The sequence below is a fragment of the Nipponia nippon genome, unplaced genomic scaffold, assembly GCF_047370975.1.
Source record: "Nipponia nippon isolate SJK-2023a ecotype South Korea unplaced genomic scaffold, ASM4737097v1 scaffold_6, whole genome shotgun sequence".
Taxonomy (NCBI): domain Eukaryota; kingdom Metazoa; phylum Chordata; class Aves; order Pelecaniformes; family Threskiornithidae; genus Nipponia; species Nipponia nippon.
This window is the reverse complement of record NW_028262380.1, coordinates 66,209,747-66,230,306: the sequence shown is the minus strand read 5'-3', so window position 1 is coordinate 66,230,306 and position 20,560 is coordinate 66,209,747. Positions and strand designations below refer to the sequence as shown.

At 36.2% G+C, this 20,560-nt stretch overlaps 1 protein-coding gene across 5 annotated transcripts in view; it reads right to left on the bottom strand.

Moving 5' to 3' along the window:
- LRBA (LPS responsive beige-like anchor protein) overlaps positions 1-20,560 on the bottom strand; it is a 415,388-nt gene that overhangs the window by 98,768 nt on the left and 296,060 nt on the right. For all 5 annotated transcript variants that reach the window (XM_087736323.1, XM_087736322.1, XM_087736324.1 and 2 more), the window contains 3 exons: positions 16,921-17,061; positions 15,615-15,734; positions 459-611 (listed from right to left, as the gene is read on the bottom strand). In XM_087736323.1, the coding sequence (XP_087592449.1) occupies positions 459-611; positions 15,615-15,734; positions 16,921-17,061 (414 nt within the window). The remainder of the gene's footprint in view (positions 1-458; positions 612-15,614; positions 15,735-16,920; positions 17,062-20,560) is intronic.

Sequence of the window (20,560 nt, the reverse complement as noted above, 5' to 3'; positions counted from 1 at the left end):
AGAAACGGAAGAGGTGGCAGAAGATTTCAAATGCAACCTTCTTTCCTGAGGCATTCACTGATCTTTGGAGTTAAATGGATACTAAAATTAAAAAACCCTAAAATTACATTTAAGTATTAAAAGTGACAAATATTTCTATGATTAAGCAAGCTTTATCAAGTCTTCTGTAAAGAGATTATTTGATTAGCTCTTTAGAAACACAAGACCTGACATACCACTGGGATAAGATCTCCTGTGTATTTAGACCACACTCAAACTGACCAATTCTAAAGAATAAGCAATACCATATGCCTTTTTTCTTCTTAAACTTGTAAATCTAACATTTCTTCAGATTATTTCAGCCGCAGTCCTACGTAAATTATAAACAGCCATATATTGCAAGCAAAGATCCAAACTATTTCAGAAGAATCTTGCAAGACAAATGCTACTTGACAGACAATAGAAGATAGCCATCTTACCAGTCTGTTTATGCGAACAAATTCTTCTGGGGTTTTGGCCCATGGTGGAAGTTCAACATCAGACACAACCGTTCCATCATCCATCACTCCCAGATTGTAATTGTTGCTGTTGACAAATATCTCTGGGAGGTAATAGAATTCAGGAATCAATTCCTGTAGATAAATGAAAAACAATGCCATGTTATAAATTCTGTCAGAGGATGCACTTTGTCACACTAAAAAAATAATCATTAGAATGGCATTAGGCAAAGAGAATATACAAAATCCTCCCACAGACATCCCCCTCCCCTCCTAGAAGGGGGAAATCCCCTCTTTCATATTTTCCAAAGTTTAAACCTTCAGGTATGATAAATCCTTATCATGCCTTTAACACGACAAAGAACTAAGACACAACAGGCTATAAAACAAAAAAGTCAGAACATTGGTTTTGATTGCATATTATGCACAGAGAAACTTATAAAACTGAAGTAATGAACATCACATGGTACAAATAATATTTAGTGGAAAGCAACAGAGAATCAAGGATGTTAAGAAGTTGGGCAAAACGGCTTCTTTCACATTTTAATACAATCCACATTTTAAAGTGCTCATGCACAAATGGCAGCCTATAGTTTAGGTGAAAGTAGCGCCGTATATATTAATTACAAAGGTGTAAAACCCAGTTATATTCTTATTCTCTCTAACATAAAGGGTCTAAAAACTTAATGTTTAGGCTGTTATCCAAGATCATTCAATGCCCAGAAATATTTTTTTTTGTAAATTCTACAATACCTGGAGTTACACCACATGTTCAGAAAAAAACCCACACGGTCAAAGCTGAATCAAGTCAATATTTGTCTTTCATGGAAAGGTCGTTAACTCATTTATGTGTCCAGTCTATAATTACAGGGAAGAATCATGCATAATTTCACACACACACACACACACACACACACACACACACACACGAGGAAAAAAAGGACGGAATTTTACATGGTTACAAGGTCTGTGTATGCACTAAATTCCTTGTCAGGATCACCACCGCTTTAAGCAAGTATGCTCTATAGGCCTCTCCTGAACAGGACTGGAACGCAGCATTTAACACCTCCGTGGCTGGCCTGCCCTGGCACTTCTGCAGGCAGAGCCTGCTACGCTAAACACAGTTGAGGGAAAAACGCAAGCACATACAGCAAAGGAGTTGTAATTTCCAAGTCTTACGAGAAAAAACAAAGTAATACTAATGGCTAAACAAAGAATTTTTTTAAGCAGAAAATGGTACATTCTAGTGCAGGATTGAACACAACATGCTAGGAAGAAAATGAAGCTCAAAACCATAAGGATTTTCTCCTGGATAAGTGGAGCGTTTCCCAGTTTTGAAAGCAGACATGCAACTTCAGAAGTTGTCATTTATTTTGCAAAATATGCACTAGGATATACATAAACACATCTAAGATAACGTGATTAGAACCTTACTTACACACTTTTATAAATGTCTGCAAAGTCCTGGCATAACACTTAATAGAGAAAGCCTATTAAGACATAACATATATATTTCTGCCCTTAATATATTTTAAAGGTACTTTTTTTTTTGTGGAACTTAATGTTGAGACTTCAATACACCCAATAAACCTGGCAATTTGATGGATTTAGAAAAATTGAGCCACTAAATTAGAGAATTTACTTCCTTTGTAAAGAAAGGATCAATACGTGTAATTGCTTCAGGAAGTGTATTTCATAGCAAATGACTGGTGTAAAATTGGTCTTCCATACAGCAAGTGCAAACTGCATGCCACTTAAGAAGCAGAAAAAAAATCAGACTGCCCCACTGGCTTTGTCAACAGTGGGTGTAGTGTGTAGCTACGTCAGAAGCTCAGTAGATCAGATCTGAAACCCAGTCTTGACATGGGTCAATGGATCAGTGGTCTCCCAGATAGCCCCTCAGGGCCAGCTATGGCATGAGCAGCTTTCCAAATGGCTGAGTGCAATAGGGAGGTCATCAGATTGCGGCCAAGGTCAATCCGAAGTAGCCGGGGCAAAGACAGGAAAGATCAAGCAGGAATTAAGCTATTATCACCTCCATCCTTGTGTGAAACGCTGCTTGGCTTTGAATTGTACATCTTTTTGTTTACAGTCACCTTAATTAACTAGGCAGGGTAAAAGCATGCTTCTGTACCAAATGCTTGACAAGTACTTGATAAAAAGAGATTTGAAACTATTTAATTGGATAAGTAAAAGAACAAGAATGTAGGAAGGATAAACGTTTGTAAAAAAGAAAGTACTCTAACACTGAAGTTTCTGTAGTTTTTATCACCGCAGACAGAAACTAACAAAGAAAAAGCAGAGACACTGCACTACTAATTCGATAGCAGCATGCACCACAAATATGAAACCACACCATGATCTGAATACTTAAAACATAAGCTCATTACATATGTTACTGATGTTTATATATATATATATATCTGTACAGCTATTCATAAGTTTCTTTCAAGATCAGAAAACATTTGGCTTTCTAGAACACACATTGTTTTCATTAGATTACACAGAAACAATATGCTGCCTGGAAACTTAAATATTATCAGTAACTTCTGTTAGTTTGACTATTAGAAGCTTTTTCATAAAATGTTATTTCATTACTCCAGAAATGAGTTTTCAGAAAGTTTTTCACTGTCACCATAACGACACATTTTTACAAAAGGAGCTTCTTTATTATCTGATTTTCTTATCTTGACCACGGGCTAGCATTTACCCAGGGGAGAAGGGAGTGCAAACAGATACACTGGGCCACTCTACTTGAGTAGGATTTAGCGCCAGTTTTCAATGGCTTTGATACAGGTGAAAATGACAACATTAGTTCAAGGCCAACACTTTTTCCTAAATCCATCGAATAAACCTGATAAGAAAATATTTAATTTTTAACAAGTTTACGAATATTATTCATGTATTTGGTAACTACAGTCCTTAACAGTCCTTCTCAACTCTGTTTGCGGGGTCTTCTCCCTTTTTCTTAAAATATTCACATCACGTGCATAGATTGACACTAAGACAGTAGAGGCTGACTCGTGTGTAACTCCACTAACAATGGAACCTTTTGGACACCTGAGAACGTTACAAAGATTAATTAGTGCACTTTTTGCTTGTCTTTTGAGGCGGGGAGAAAGGAGTTACTTGTGGTTTCACACACATACCACATGAAGATGCAGGACCGGCCACGAGGGGCAGACCAAAGGATCATTTAGTATCTCACCTGGAACAGTGACAAGGACTGGAAGACTAACACAGGGCAAATACAGTGATTCCACAGATATTCTGTCAGCTTCCTACAGTTAAATGGTTTTGAACTAATCCGTGCTTCTGATTTTTAAAATCATTAATCGTGGGTTCTACACTGCAGTTTCGTCTACAAAGGTTTTTCCTTTGGCTATTCTAAAAATGCTTCCTTACAGTTCCAGTGGGTGGTTCGAGCACCCCTGTTGCGAAAACCAGTAAATATTAGTTCCTTATTTACTCTTCTATATGTCCTTCTGGATACTGCAGACCTATATCATCACATTCTTCCTCAGTGGTCTCTTTTTGCAAGCTAAAAGATTCTAGTCAATTTAGATTCGGTCCCTCGGGAGGTCCTCCCTTCTGACTAACCAGTTTTGTTGCCTTCATACTTTTCCTAATTCTACTGAATCCCTTCTGAAATTTTGTGCACTCAGCACATGTACAGAAACGGCAAAATTGTCCCACATTTCTTTTGTTTATATGATTTCACGGAAAAATGAAAACATCTGTATGATTTGTTGAAGCTCTTGCTTTAGCACAACTGTGTTGAAAATTAGTTTCAGGAATTCCTCTGTTGGAATTCACCAGCTCTATAGGGTAGAGACAGACATCCTTATGATAACCAATACTTCGCTCCTTCTGCCACGTTTTTGATTTCATTACAACTGACAAAGGAGCTCAGGATGAAGATCAACATGAATCTAACGCACAGTATTTACAGTGGTATATATTTTTTTTTAAAAATTGAAGATAAAATGTGCCATATCAGGATTCTTATTAAAATGCTTATAACATTCTGCATCTAATTAAAATACAATTTTTCTCTAACAAAAATTGCCCACATGGAAACAAAGATTCCTAAGGAAACTTCAAGTAATATCAACAGAATGCCAGTTTATCACTGGTAATTTATTTTCCTGTTTGCCACCACACATAAAAAGTCTATACAAGATACTTTGTTTCTTTAATGTAATGAAATCTTATTTTATTCTTTTCTTTTGTTTAGAAAACAGACAGATGCATTTTGAAGCAGAGTTATATGATCTGCAAAGGTGTCTAGAAACAGTGACACAGATTCCCTAAACATATTAAAACATTTATAAGATACCAGATTTTCAAACTAAATTATTTGACAATCACATTAAGCAATATTAAGCCTATATATAACCTGTCACAGAGAATAATAAAAATGCATATTAGAAGTCTAGGATTTTATTTATATTGCCACACTTTATTTCCTCTGTTAGGGGACTTAAATGGCATTCAAAAATATATACTAACATATTAAATTAATTCAAATTTCATTTTTTCATCACACTTCAATGTAATCATTTTCATGACTGTGGGAAAGTATAATTTCTAAGTACCCGTGAGTTTCCCTCCATCTGCTATATGTGTGTTATTTCTTGCAGAACTAAGAAATTGCCTCAAGACATTGCCTGAAATTCTCCCAACTTGTAAGAAAAATACTTCAGCAGGTTTCCATTACAATTCTAAATTGAATTAGTGAAGAAATTAATTTTGTCAATGTCTAATCATCTTGTTAAAGTTCTAAGAGATTATATTTCAAATATTTCCTATTTAAGAAAAATATTAAAATCTTCAGTAATTTACAATTAAGCAAAGAAAATCATAAAAAATCCAGATGTTTGTTTAGTAGATTAATGAAATACATTATAATCACAATTAGTAGTCGATTCATTATTGATCAATAAGTAGATTTGATTAAGTCAATACTTTATTGCATAAAAAATGCATCTGTAAGGCACTTTAAATCCTTTTAGTCAATACATGGATTATATATACACAAAATTATTTTACTTTTTACTGAAGATATATGTAAAAGTATGCAATGGTATTTATTGACCATATTTATACACTATGTAATATGTAGTTCAGGTTAATTTGACAGAGAAAGAGGGAAACAGCTGTATATATCACTACATTCCTTTCCTTCATTTTTTTAAATTAACTGGGGGTGAAAAGGACTATATTGAATCATAAAAAGGTCTAGATGAAACCTTGAAAGGTCACCTTGTCCACCTTTCCATTCACAGACAATTATAATCAGGTATTCTTGAAAGATGTTTCCCTGCCTTCTTCTTTTAAAATTTTCAATGATGGGGATCCTACGAATTTCTAGCGTTCATCTGTTCACACCACTAGGTCTTCCTAACATCTAGTCTGCTTTTGCGGCAGCTGGAGCCCGTTTCTTGTCCTATTCAGACTGAATACAAGCAGCAGTTGCCCCTTTTTACACGTATCAATGCGTAGGAGCAGCTTTTACCTCGGGGACAGCAAGATCCACTCCCACCAGCGCTTTCTGATGACTATTCCCCTCCTGCACTAAGGACGGACAGCATGCACGCCAGCACCAAGGCTGGCACGGCAGCACACTGGAATAGGAAGCATACAGCAGAATTCATCTCAATATAAAGAAATTCTTTACAGTGAGAATTATTGTTCACCGGAACAACCTCCCCAGGGACGTGGTAGAGTCCCCATCACTGGAGGTTTTCAAGATGGGCTTGGACAAGGTGCTAGATAATCTCATCTAGGGTCCCTTTCCTACGAAAAGTGGGCCCAGACGATCTTTCAAGGTCCCTTCAGCCTGGGCTGTTCTATGATTGAATGAAATGAAGGGCACTGTGCCTGCCAGCCAAAATCCCCAGCAGGGTAAAAGCATTACAACTACCACTGCCAAAACACTTTACATTTGTGTCTTTGTTCCTCTTTTCTCCAACGTAAACAACCTAAGACCTTCATCTTTATATGACTGGTCTCATTTTCTAGATCTCTGGTCATTCTCCTTTGGACTTTAGCAAATTTGTCCATAACTTACTTGAAGTTTTTTATTTCAACAGCTACACAAAAAGTTTGGAGCAGATCTTAAAAGTATTTTTTTCATTTTCAATACAAATACGGATTTTTAACTACTGCAGTTCCCACAGATTACCATACACAGATCTGACTGAATTTAGATTATTTTTTTTTTTTTTTAAACTCAGAGAAGTATTTTTGCTCTTGTGGATCTTGGCACAATTTTACAGAAAAACAAATCTTTCATGAAAAACAAAGATCTGCATCCTAAATACGTTAAAAGTTTTGCTACACCAGACATACAGTTTATAGTTAAAAATCTGAATTACTATGTACCTGCTTCTGAATTTTGCTAGTCATTGCTCTTGGACATCTTTGACCTCAGTACTAATATGAAATGAAATTTCTCCTATAGACAGGTAATGTTGCCAGTTTGGCAGCAACTTTATTCCTTGTAAATTCTGAAACTTCCGTCTGTTAGATGGAGAAGTATAAAACAACGCAAAGCATATGTAGAAAAGCTTATCATGTTACAGGGTGTCTTAGGCATGCTTATGTTAGGCAGCCTGTTTCAATAAGCATGAGTTGCCATTTTGCAGAGCTTCAACTTTTTTTTAATATATATTTTAAAGAAAGCCATGAAATTTGTCATCCTCCAGTTTCTGAATGTTCCGGCAGCTTGGAACTCTAGAGTTTCTTGCCTCTAGTACCAAGGTTTAAACATATTGTCTTTCAATCAGTAGCATTCAATCCTGCAGCTTGCGTGTGCTCGTTGGCCTATCTACAGAAACCTCCATTTCCTCCAAAAACATTTTAAGTTTCTTGGTCAATTTTAGCCAAATTTTACAGCAGGTTATAAAGATAACTAAGTTCCTACAAGTTTAAAAAACAATAAGCAGGTGAGTAGAGCCATTATATGTCTGTCTTGAGCGTCCCAGCAAGCGCAGCACAAGTTCCCATTTTAGTAGTCTCCACAGAAGCTACACAGAGAGGACACCATAACAAATGTCCCATCACTGAGAAACTCTTAATTTGAGCCTTGCAGCTTTTTTGACAAACGAGTCAATCAGTTGCAAGAAGCAAATCCATAGGAGACAAAGCATCATCTGTTCTAATACTTGCAGAGAACAATTTTTTTTTTCCTTTACGGAACGTTACAACTATTAATAACCTTTTCCAAACATACCAAACCTGATGTATTATTAGGTAAACAGAATTTTCCCAATGCCCACCGTCATGTTTATTGCCCATAAAGTTCAATGATGGATTCCAGATTCTCAAGTCTTCTTGAAGACTTGAAGAATCTCATGCTTGAAAGAAAAAATCCATACTGAATAGAAAAATCCACATTGAATACATGTGACCCAATAATGACTTAGTAATCCACACAACAGTCACAGAAATGAAGCAATATCTATGACTACAGGTAACACTACCAGTATTTTAATTTTGCGATATATTCTATTTATATTTGGTTACAGATCTAACTTGTCTACCATAACAAAGATTTTCTGCACAGCGTTTGTGCTTGTTTGGATAAAATACCTCAGGACCCACAGGCAGGAGCAGGTTTAGCACTCTAGAAAAAGAGGACCCCGTAATAATTCCTGTGGGTACTCAAAAGCTTCCCTGGATGTGCTTCTTTCACGTAAAAGTATGTGAAAAAGACATGCGATTACAGGACATATTATGACTGGATTTCTGTATCATTTCTTTATCAGAAGTCAATGGATTTATTTTTTTTTTTAAATAAATATTTTGCATAGGCCTTTAAGAACTCACAACTGAAAAATTTCGCCTGGACAGCATTTAATTGTGTAAGCTTTGGAAGTTGCTATTTCACTCAAAATATGTACTGGAAAGGAAGAAAAGTTAAGAAATAGTAAAGGACTGAGGTATATGGGCACATTATATAATTATCAGAGCATCTGTCCGATGAGATCAATGTATTAAATTATTTAATTTTGCTTTTACTTTACTGCAACTATTCCTTTAATTTTAAATATTTCAATAATGTTAATCAGATGCATTAGCGACACTTTAATGCCACTGTCTAATTAAGAAATCATGGCACCAAAACTCAACAAATCTCCTGAAATATTGCATACTTGTAGCCAATATTTTCTTTATGCCTTTTAAGAACAATTTACAAAACCTGAAGAACGGTACATAACAGCACTACGATAGCACCAAATAGATTTTGAGAATGTCCTATGGCCAGCAGGATCCTTGGTTTAGCCCAGGCTAACTCTACTTCAAAGTTGGCACTGTCAGTTTCCATAGGCTGATTGTATCAGAAACATTTTTGTCCAGGATCAACTTTAATCAGTAGCATAGAGATGACTTAGAGGCAAAGAATTAGAAAGTGGATGAAAATTGAGAATACTGAGGGCTACTTTCAGAGCTCTTTGTTTATTACAGTCTATGGTTTGAGACAACATTTTAGACCCATGATTATCACTTAAATTATACTTTAGTTCTTAATCTCAGTATCTTATTCATAATGAAATCATTATGTCTTTTTAGCATTCTCCTCCTTCCTAAGCCGTCCCCTCCAAGGACACTCCTGAAGAGTCTTGGCCAAACCCATTCTCCCCCAATCTCACTAGTGTTTACGTACACTAGTACCCACTTTATAACACTAGTACACTCCTAGAAGAGCAAGACAATCTACACATTATAGCTGACTTTGTTTAATACTGTTACAATTCAAAAAGACTTTAAACATGAAGCTTGATTTAAAGATAAATTGTCCAAAATGATGTGATGCTAATGAGTTTTACAATATAGTTAACTTGCCAAAACAGCATTTCTGTACCTAAAAATTAAGCTGTTCTATACTATGAGAACCTTAGGACAAGATAAAGGATCATAGCTTGCCAAACACACCCGTATGAGATATGAATTCAGATATTCAATACCATCACACCAGCCTTACAATAGCTGTCACTGATGTGTGTCATATCACAAGATTGACTTTCATAAATTAGCACCCGTCTTATGGTGGAACGATCTGGAACGATGTAATTGGAGCTTGCTAATGTTTTCTGTATGTTTATGGTCTTCTAGCATCTCCCTTTGAACAAAACTAATTAAATGCACCAAAAAAACCCCAACCCATAAGCACATGAAAAAGGAACACACGCAAAGCAGTAGAGGGAAGGGCATGAAGAACAGTACATAACTCTATACCAGTGACCGTAACTTGGTTAAAAATGGTAAAAAAATCAATCACATTAAGCCAATCTAATTTTCTGTTCAAAAGGTAAATGCAATAGTGGATAGTGAAAGAAAAAGAGGTAAGATGTTGCTTCACTTTTGAGAAGGACCTCTGAGTCTCAGTCTCCCATTACATTCTTATAAGCAAAGTAGAGAAATGGAGATGAGATTAGGTTACAATAATGTGGGAGTACCCAAGCTGGAAATCCATATTCCAAGAGCAGTTATCAATAGCTCACTGTCAAATGGGGAGGACATGGTAATGGGGTCTGCCCTGCTCCTAATACCAGTCAATAATCTCACTAATGACCTGGCATAGAAGGTGCAGTAATAAAATTCCAGATGACACTGAGAAGGCAACATAGCTGTTTGGAGGACAGCATGAGAATTTCAAACAATCTTGAAAAACCGTATATACCATATTAAAACAAAAAACAACCAGCAAAGTAGTACACTTGGAAAAGAGAAAATACATGTAAAGAGCGACATGGGTAACAATTATGCTGTTGTAAATATAATGATAAATAAATTCATCGGAACAGGTTAGCTACCACACCAGAAATAACAACTGCTTCTGAACAACCATGTGCAAATCTACTCATTCATCAAAGAAAAACAGCAACACAAAAGAACAGACAAACTTAACTTCTGTATTCCAGAACTTAGTCCAAGCCCCAAACTAAACTATTTTTCTGTTAAACACTGCCAGGCTATCCATGTTTGCTTTTTATACAGCATTAACAAAACTAACCAGGATTGTTTGCACTAATAATGTAAATTAAGAAGTAACTAAATGAGTTAACAGTCATGCCTGTCTAGTACTTTAAAGGTACTAAGTGGTACTCTCACAGAATTGAAATACATTTAATATTCCTCAGTGCAGACGATTTAACTTAAAAACACATGGTGAATCGTTTAAAGGCAACAGTGCTGAGCTAATTAGTAAATAACAATGCCAGAGTGGTAGTGAGACACTAGCAAACTTCCAAAGGATTTTTAATTTGCCCTGCTTAAATAAACGGATAGGGGAGAACTAGGAAATTAAATTTTATGCAACATATCACCTCTTGAAATCAAAATTTGAAAAGTTCAACCAAAGGTTATACTACAGTGCAGCATTAGTTTCCTGCTTTGATCATTGATCCAAGGCTTTCACAGGATATTGACAAAGATTGGTTGTGACCACACATATGCTTTAGCTTTCTCTGTTGAAGTGATACCAGCCAACAAGAGTTGCTTCCAGAGCTAGCTCACGCTAGTCCTCCTTGTAATATATGATGCCTCCACCTAAGATTAACAATAATCTTAGGACAGCAAGCCTCAATAACTACATTCATTCTCTTCACACGAGAACCAAGGAGAAATCATTTCCTGTAACCAGCTCAACGGTTCTACAAATTCACAATTTTTTCAGCTGGAATAGGAATAAACCCTTCTTTTTCCTTTGTGCCCCCCACTCCCCACGCATCAAGATACAATACCATTCACTTTGGCCTGCCACTTTCAAGGTCGTAAAACTGGCTTCCCAAATCCTTTGTATTTCTATAAATCAATGCATTAAACTGCTAGGTTTTCATCAGTTGTAGAAGTATCAACAGGAATCCAGAGAGCTCATGGTCAAAAAAACCCTAATATTATCAGCCACAATAGCCAACTACGTTTGTTCTCGGCCCATGAGAAATGCAAGGTAAAGCTTAAAACCATTCGACTTGTTGAGAAATAAATGTTTTTTACCCTGTGTCTGCCATGGATTGAATGGTATGGACAATCAGATACTACAGCAAAGTAATTTCCATACCTACATTTTCAAGAGATTTCTCCCTCAAGTCATTCAATCTATCTCAAGTTCTTAAGGTGATAGCAAATGCTGGGCACTCAGTCCTTTCAGGACAGACCATGAGAAAGTACTATCATAAAATGATTACAGAGAATGATACTCCAAGATTACAAGGAATAAATCTAAAACTTACGGGTGTCGTGTTTCATAATATGTGTTGGCTGTAAAGTAGGTGGGAAGGGAACTCTAAAGGAAGAATAAACATTGGAAACTCTTCATTTCCCCGGGCAGGAATCAAAACCAGAGGGATCTCTGTTCCTTTAACTCCTTCCCTGTCTTCCTCGTTCCTTCCTGAATACACACACGCATGTGCACATGTACATACATTGCGCAAGACGGGTAAAGAAAACATTCCAGCTGGCCATGGGTTGTCTCCCATGGAAGTTACTGCTTCCATTGCACATATTCTTGACATACAAAAACAGCAACACAAAACATACCATTTAAGTAAGACTTCTGTCACTGATTTCATCACGACAGCAACATCTAATTTCATTTTCTTAATTAGTTAGTAAATAATTCTATTTACAAGCATGTATACGGTACAATGTTACCATTAACTACAGGTGCACATAATAATCTACTTTATTCAGGCTCTTTGATGCATGTGTCAACTAAACATATTCAAGCACTAGTAAGCTAACACGTTGCAATTCTGCGTGTAGAGAACTTCTAGAGGCATATGGGACACTTTAGCCGTGCATTTCAGAAACATTTGCAAGGTAGAGCAGAACACCGAGTGTTAGGAAACTTGGTTTTCACAGCCATAGTGAAATACTGGGGATACAGGTATTTCCAACAAAAATGGCTCTGTGCATTTTCAAACTTTTTCTTTCCTAATTCTTTCAACATGTCCCATGGAAATCCCATCTCATGCCCCTTCCTGGCTGCTCATCCAGTCTCATGAACAGACTCCTCTAGTCAACCTTAATGCTCACTCAGATGCTTCACAGCAGTATAATGTAATTCATGGCAATTCACAGACTCAGATAGCTGCAAGCAACTTCAAGAGGCCATCCATAACAGTAGGGATGCCTCTAAAGGCAGCACCAGCTTGCACATACATCATTTCCAAAAGATATCTAAGCATTTCTGAAAAACCCTTACTACGCTAATCGCTAGGGAAGCATTCATCGGTTTTATTTGTTCTGTTAGAAAGGTTACTTTCACATCTAACTGAAATCTCCCTGATATTTAAGTCCTTTAATTCTTATTCTATCCAGCATGGGCAGCAGAGAGTTCTCCTTTCTGTCTTGCAGCAGTCCCTATGTAATAGAAGACTCGTAAGTTCCTCCTCAATCTTCTCTTCTTTAGAAGAAAAACAAGCATAGCTACTCAATCTTTCATTGCATTTTATTTTCAAGACCTTGTATTGTTATCATTGTTCCAGTGTGGATTCTCTCCAACTAGGCCACAACTATGGATGCAATACTTCAGCTAAGACCTTATCAAAGCTGGGCAAAGCTGAAGATTTATTTCATGCATTTGAGTGCCAGGTTAACGGTTGGACTTGATGGTCTTAAAGGCCTTTTCCAATCTAAACGATTCTATGATTCTATTTTGAAAGTTATATTATGTCCTGTTGATGTATCTTCTACGAAATATTACTCACCTTTTGTTATACCACAATATTATTAATTTACATGCACTGGTGATGTGCTACAGTCCTACACCTTTTTCTTGCACAGCATCTTGTTCCTTGTGTTATATTTGTACCTAACTGTATGAGAATCTGCATGAAAATTACAATTCTTACTTTTCCCCAATAAACTTAATCTAATACTTTTCTAAAATCATTTTTCTCTTCTGCAAGAAGTGCTTCCAATTCCACTACACTTTCAGTACGTTCCAATCCAACATCAATGGAAATTGGGGCATAACCTGTTATTATCAAGAATTCCACTCAATACATCTTTCAATTTTAATAATGAACCACTGGTAACTATTCTCCAAATACAGCGGATTCTTTTAGACCAAGTTGTCCCAGCTCATTTATGAGACAATGCCAAAAACTAAGATCATCATCTGCTACTTCTCTGTTTATAAGGTCTGTTACCTTTTCTCATCAGAAACTGTGATTGCTTTGACATAACCTCTTCTTGATAAATATGTGTTTCATTTGCTTGTCTCCTTATTATCTTCCTGGTACTTAAACACAGTCTGATTATTTGCATAAGTATTTTTCTGTGAATTGTAGTTAAACTCACCTCATAATCTCTTGGCTCTCTTTTTTTTCCTTTTCAAAAACTAAATGCTTCATTTGTCCACCACTGCTAAATTTCTCCTCCTCCATTTCTCAAAAAAAAATATGCACTCTGAAATTTTGCCTGCCAGTCTTGTAGGTACAAGAGAATGAAGATCATAATGACCAGTCAATTTGAAAAAATTCTTGAGTTAGCCTCTGATTTTCTTCACATTATACTTTTCCATCCTTCCTTCCATTAAAAAAACAATTCTGGTATTACTCCTTCTTTTTGGATTTGAGATCAACAAAGCTTTCCCACCACTGCAAGCATCCTTGTCTCTTTTGCTCTCCTCCCCAGTTCAAAATATTCCTCAGATCCCAGACTCTACTTGTTTTCCTCATTCCTTCCTTCAATGGCTACCTAAAGCTCTGTCCTTGGAATTTCTGTGTGCTCCTGCCTTAGCTTCTTGACCCACTTAATTCCAGCTCTCTTTCTATACAATGACTAATTATGAGATTAATTTATCTTAGCTTGGCACTGGTGAGGCCGCACCTCGAGTACTGTGTTCAGTTTTGGGCCCCTCACCACAAGGAGGACATGGAGGTGCTGGAGCGTGTCCAGAGGAGGGCAACGAAGCTGGGGAAGGCTCTAGAGCACAAGTCTTACAAGGCTGAGGGAACTGGGGTTGTTTAGTCTGGAGAAAAGGAGGCTGAGGGGAGACCTTATGGCTCTCTACAACTACCTGAAAGGAGGTGGCAGCGAGGTGGGGGTTGGTCTCTTCTCCCAAGTAACAAGCGATAGGACGAGAGGAAATGGTCTTAAGCTGCGCCAGGGGAGGTTTAGGTTGGATATTAGGAAAAACTTCTTCACCAAAAGGGTTGTCAGGCACTGGACCAGGCTGCCCAGGGAAGTGGTTGAGTCCCCATCCCTGGAGGTATTTAAAAGACATGTGAATGTGGCACTCAGGGAGATGGTTTGGTGGTGGACTTGGCAGTGCTAGGTTAACGGTTGGACTCAAGGATATTAAAGGTCTTTTCCAACCTAAACAATTCTATGATTCTATGATTCTCTCTTCTATTCCCACCTACTTCTTGTTCACTTGCCAGTTCCCAGGCCCAGTGCCCCTGTTAGGACAACTACAATATCATGCTAAATTCTATGTTTCATCTTAGTATCATCAGACACTGGCTTTCTGTAGCCTTTTGTTTCTCTGTCCAGTATACAGTCTTTCTGGAGACCGCTTCCAAATCTCCCTCTCAGCTCTTTATCCCCTATCTACTTATTCCTCATCGTAAGACTAGTTTTTGCCCTTCTGCACCTAAATTAGCACAGCGTCCTCCTCCTGTCTGTCATAGTCAAACAAGGAAATAGGTCACTGAAGAAATTGCCCCAAAATTAGGTTGGATGCCTAGAGCCAAAATTACATAAAGTAACATGAGTATTAACTGCAACATTCTTATTTGATCAGGGCAGAAGCATGAACAGAGTATTTATGAAAATTAGCGGTTAAAAATCTATACCAGTTTCTACTGACTTTTCAAAGGCTTAGAACTTTTGCAGAGGAACAAAAAGACAGTGAAACACATATCTGTAGTACAAAGGCCAATTTTGCCTTATTTCAGTCTCAGGGCTAAAAACGTTTGCTGAAGTTTTACAAAAGAATTCACTGAAATATTCTAACAGAAGTAAAACCATGTGTCTTCTCCCTTGCATCTTTTCCCAAATGGCAGGATAGCCCCCAGTCGTCTTCCTTCCCTTTTTCATAACCTGTGGTCCTATGGTCACAGCTACAATAAAGGCAGATGCAGTATAGAATATATTAACACCTTTCAGGAAAGTTTTTACCTTGATATCCGAAGTGTCACGCTGACTATTGCGCCACGCTCTTGAAATAGATGAAAAAGTTCTATCTGCATGATCAAACTTCCCACCTTGTAGATTCAGGAAAAATGTTGTAAAGGGTTCCTAAATATATATAAAAATATTCATTAAAAACAGCAGTGTATTTCTTTAGGAATTCCAGGGGAAAAAAAGGGATTTTTTAATTCTTTTGGGGTTTGGTTATTAATGATGCTATTCTTCTGGCAGACACATGATTAATTGCAAAGGGTTAATTCTATTGTCCAAGAATCAGAAATACAAACTGATACTTATTTGTTCAATAAATGCTTTTTATTCCTACTCCATGCAGATATATTTAGATTTTAAAAAAGCAAATAAAACCCAAAGAAAATATTTACAGGGAGAAGCTACAGTCAGTTGTGACACAAATTGCTCTCGAAAACATGAAAAAGGTCAATATTTTTACCTTAGATATTTTTTAAACTAGCATGTAACAAAAATAACGCATGCATTTTTTTTTGTTCAAGGTAATCTATTAATATAAGGGGTAGTATTCAATACCCATAGCTGTATGACTGTTATTGTTTAATATGTAATTTATGATTTAGAAAAGAAAAATGTTTGAAAGATTTAAAAGCCTCCTCTTAGTTAAAGAACACTTAAGCACATATTAGTGGATAATTGCTTGAAATTAGCTAAGCGCTATAAATTACTTCAAGGATTTATGTACGCTTGTACATTCTAACAAGCTTTAATTAATGATGTGCTGCTAACGCTTTCCCAAAAGAAATTACTTTCTAGGAGATAAATCGCCTTTCAATTTTATAGAAAAATGCATTGTTTAACCAATATATTATCAATATGTAGCATCTTAGAAGTTACTTCCATATAAATTGCAGATTTTTAAAAATTAATTATTTACATCACTGAATTCCATGATCATCAGAAACCAACTCATTTACACTCATTAAGAGGTGAAAATTAAATACATTCGCTAAGAACCACAAATGTTCAGTACAGTCAGAAAATATGCAAGGATGGAAAGTTAACCATGGTTAAAGTAGTATAAGAATGTACGCTAAAATGCAATTTTAAAGGAGAAAAAGCTTTACTGGTTTGAAAAGGCTGTACCATAAACATTAAAACCTTCTGCTTAAACTTTGGAATACATTTATCCTACACTACTGATTACAATTACTAGTAAAATTCAGTACTCTCCTATGCCATCGAGTTTTAGTTTATTCATTCCTAACTGTTTGTTACTTTCATTATCATTTAAAGGAAAAGCATTTTTAAAAGATATACTTACAATTCTTAATAACCACGTGAGTGCAAAACTTGCAGTTGAATAATGTGTGCCATAGTGAAATTTTGGAACCTGATCATCTTCCCACGATTCGTATCTCTCGGCAAAGAACGCTGCTCTCTTTGGGTTCAAAGCTCCAATAGGCTACAAGGTTTGTAAAAATAAATACATTAAGTAAGTAAAGATAACATGGCTTATTATCACATCATACTCCCCTTGCTCTTTTTGGTAACCAGAATTATCGGCATGCATGGAGAAGACTGGGTTTGCTGTTTTGCAGAAGCAGATGTTGGATTCTGTAAGCACCTGAACAGACGTGTGTATTGCAAACCCGGATTCCATGCACACGCACGTGGCTGGTTGGAAAAAAGTCTCTTCTGCGTCCGTATAGGCTTCAGTTCTATTTACTGCTGATTCAAGTCTACGACTAAAAAACGCTTCGCAGTGGAATGTCTTGGACAAATTGTTGTTAACTTGTGTGCCTGTGGATATGTGTGCATGTTGAATACATATTAAGCAAATGGTAAGCAACAATGAGAAACACCTTTGGATATTTTGGGGGGAAAAACAGTGACCAATAGGGTGGAAGAATATTAACAGTGCACTGGAAATTTTGATATTATTATTCTTGTTTCTATGCTTTCTATTTACCATCCCAAGACAAGATCTACTTAATGGATAAAACCTGAAACTTTGAAATAGCCAAATAAAATAGCAGAATTTCTATATAAAAGCATTGATATAAAAGAAACAAATAACATATGTAGGATTAAAAAAGTCTATCAGGCTTTCACCAACATTGTTATTCTTTGTTCAGCGCTTACCTAGGACAAAAACACCCAGGGATTTATTTAAATGTAAGAAATATAGTATTTTGTTATCTATAGCTGTGTATTTCTTCAGCAGGCTTTTACATAAAGGATTTGGAAAAATGAGTATACGTCACATAAATCACTGAGAAACCCAAAAGTGAATTTAGCCATTCCACATGTAAAATGCTGTAAAAGGTCTAAAATATCTTTGTATATACGTGCAAAACATATATGCAATACAATTTTTATACATATTGACCACACTGTTTGTATGTTATTAATGTAAATGATGCCCATCTGTACAGACAATGGATGCATTCAAGTATAACTGAAGAATAAACATGCAAAAATATTTTCTTCTTTCTGTTCTGCAAGAATAAATATACTTAATAGTACACTACAAGGAAAAACTTTAAAAGAAAAGTCCTTGAACAACAGTATCAGTAACCTAGTCATTAATTCAAGCATAGTTCAAGTGAAAAACTATGTCTGCTATTCAGATTATTATTCAAATAACTGCTTCTTTGCAGCTCACATGAAATTTGGCATACAAGCTTCGAAGTGTTTTCTCATCTAGGATAGATTAGATCTACGAATGACCTACAATCTAATCTTACATTTTTTACTTAGAGCGACTTTTACATTGCAGTATTATAAAGAAAACATCTTAGGTTAATTACTATTTTTGCAGTTCACTAATTCGAAATATAACCCTTTAAAAGAAGTGGTTCCTGTATAAAAGGATTTTTATCTGATTTAGCAAATTTATTCCAGGGAAGAATGAAACTGACTCCAAGAAGTCTCTTTGTTGCAAGAACCATTTTGGAATCTCCATCTGTACTGATTTTCCCTAAAGACTCAGCTATGCTTGAGGGAAAAAAGAAGAAAGAAGGTCATTGGTAGACAAATTATATGAATTAAAAATAGAAACAGTGTTGTGCTGTACGGTTCTGTAACATTTTATGTATTCTCTTTATCTGCCCCTATTTTTATTACTCTCCAAATGAGTATAGCCCAAATCAATAGTTATAGAATTACATTCTTTGAATATAAAGCTAAACCCAATTAGAATTGATTTCATTCTCTTCTCGAAAAAAAAAAATGGTATCATGCAGAGATCCATATAGCCAGAATCCACAGTATTGATTTTGGCTGTTATTGTTACAGTTGGTTTCTGAAGCCTGCAACAGGACGACTATCAAGACATGTCACATTTATTTGCAAGCAAATAAAAAAAGTCCCCAAATGAAAGAAAGCTTAGGGAAAAAAAAAAAAAAAAAAGAACCGTGGAGCTGTGCACTGACAATGATACACTATCAGCTTACTCAGAGAAGTTACAGTGGGAATACACACATTGAATTATACATTACACGAATGCACTGATTTATTGTGGTAATAACATCCACCTCATTAAAAGATTCTGCTTTGCTGCAGTTGGAGGGCTACATATTGTTTACTGCTATAAATTAATGGCAGCGCACAGAAGACTGTAGAACCCTTCTAACAATAGATCTGTAATGACAGTGCTGTATATCACAGCTTCCCCAGCAGCTTCATAATAAAATGGAGACAATGTATTGGGCTAATACATTCTACCAGGCAGGCCCATATTTTTCTGACAACTGCTTCTAAGGATGAGGTGATTCTAGTGTGTTACACTGCACTGTGAACAGTTCACTAAGCTTGAGCTACAGAATAAAGCACATACAAGGAATATGCAAATACCCTCTGACTTTTAATTTAGTAAACAAATTAATTGGAATTTTGTAATTATTTCATATTTCAAAATTCACAGGGAATCACGATTACATACTGGATTCCCTCCCCTGTGGGTAAATGCCAAGGGAAAAAGAGTAACTCCAAACTAAGCTGTGCTAGATGTAGCTGTGAGACCACAAATTTACACTACTCAACATGGTTTCCTTATGGCTACAGACCACTAAGGAAGAACAGGCTGAAAAGCTTTCATATCCAGAAATTCCAGAACGTATTTTCTTTGCAGTACCTCTTTTCAGAGGGGAAAATTAGATATTAGTTCACCAATTAAAAATACTTATTTAGAAGGGGGGAAAAGAAGAAAAGTAGATATAGAAAAATTCCAACAAGCAAAAACAACGAATGAGCTTACAGGAGTCAAGACGAAAAAAGAAATCACTTAGGGCTGCTAAGTTTTCAAACTGTATTGAAAAATGAATAATGCATATGGTTTTCAAGTCAGAGTTCATTCAAAAAAGGGTCCAAATTGGAGGAAGAATTGGGGTAAGGAAGTTTTTTTTTTCTCTTTTCCAAAGGCATGATCACCTGGTTTTTGACCCAAAGTGGTCGTTATAATGACCTGTACTACAAATATGAAAGTTATAAGCTATTCTTAAAAAAAAAAAAAACCTTATTTGATATTAATTTTTCAAGTACTCTCAAATCTAGGAATACCTCAAAATAAATAGAACCCCACATTTTGACCAAGAACTGAATACAGTAAATCTCAGTCTTTGGACCAAGCTTGCTTGCTTTGAGACACAACAAAGAAAAATGGTTTGTTGAAAAATAACTGAGAAAACACACTGACTCTTACCATCTACTGCGGTTAAATATGTCCAGACACTATGGTGTACAGTTATATTTGTTGGTTCTTAATCTTACTCTGTGCCAGACGTTGGAACAGTGGCCCATCTTGCTTCCATTTTCAGAAGAGGCCCTGTTGCACCCAAGAGAAGAAAGCAGAATGCTCACTGCTCCTCTCCATAGGGCAGAGTCTCTCCTGGATTCTGTCGCTCATGTTCAACAATACATACGTTTTGGAAAATTGCCACTGACCTATCATAAACAGACTG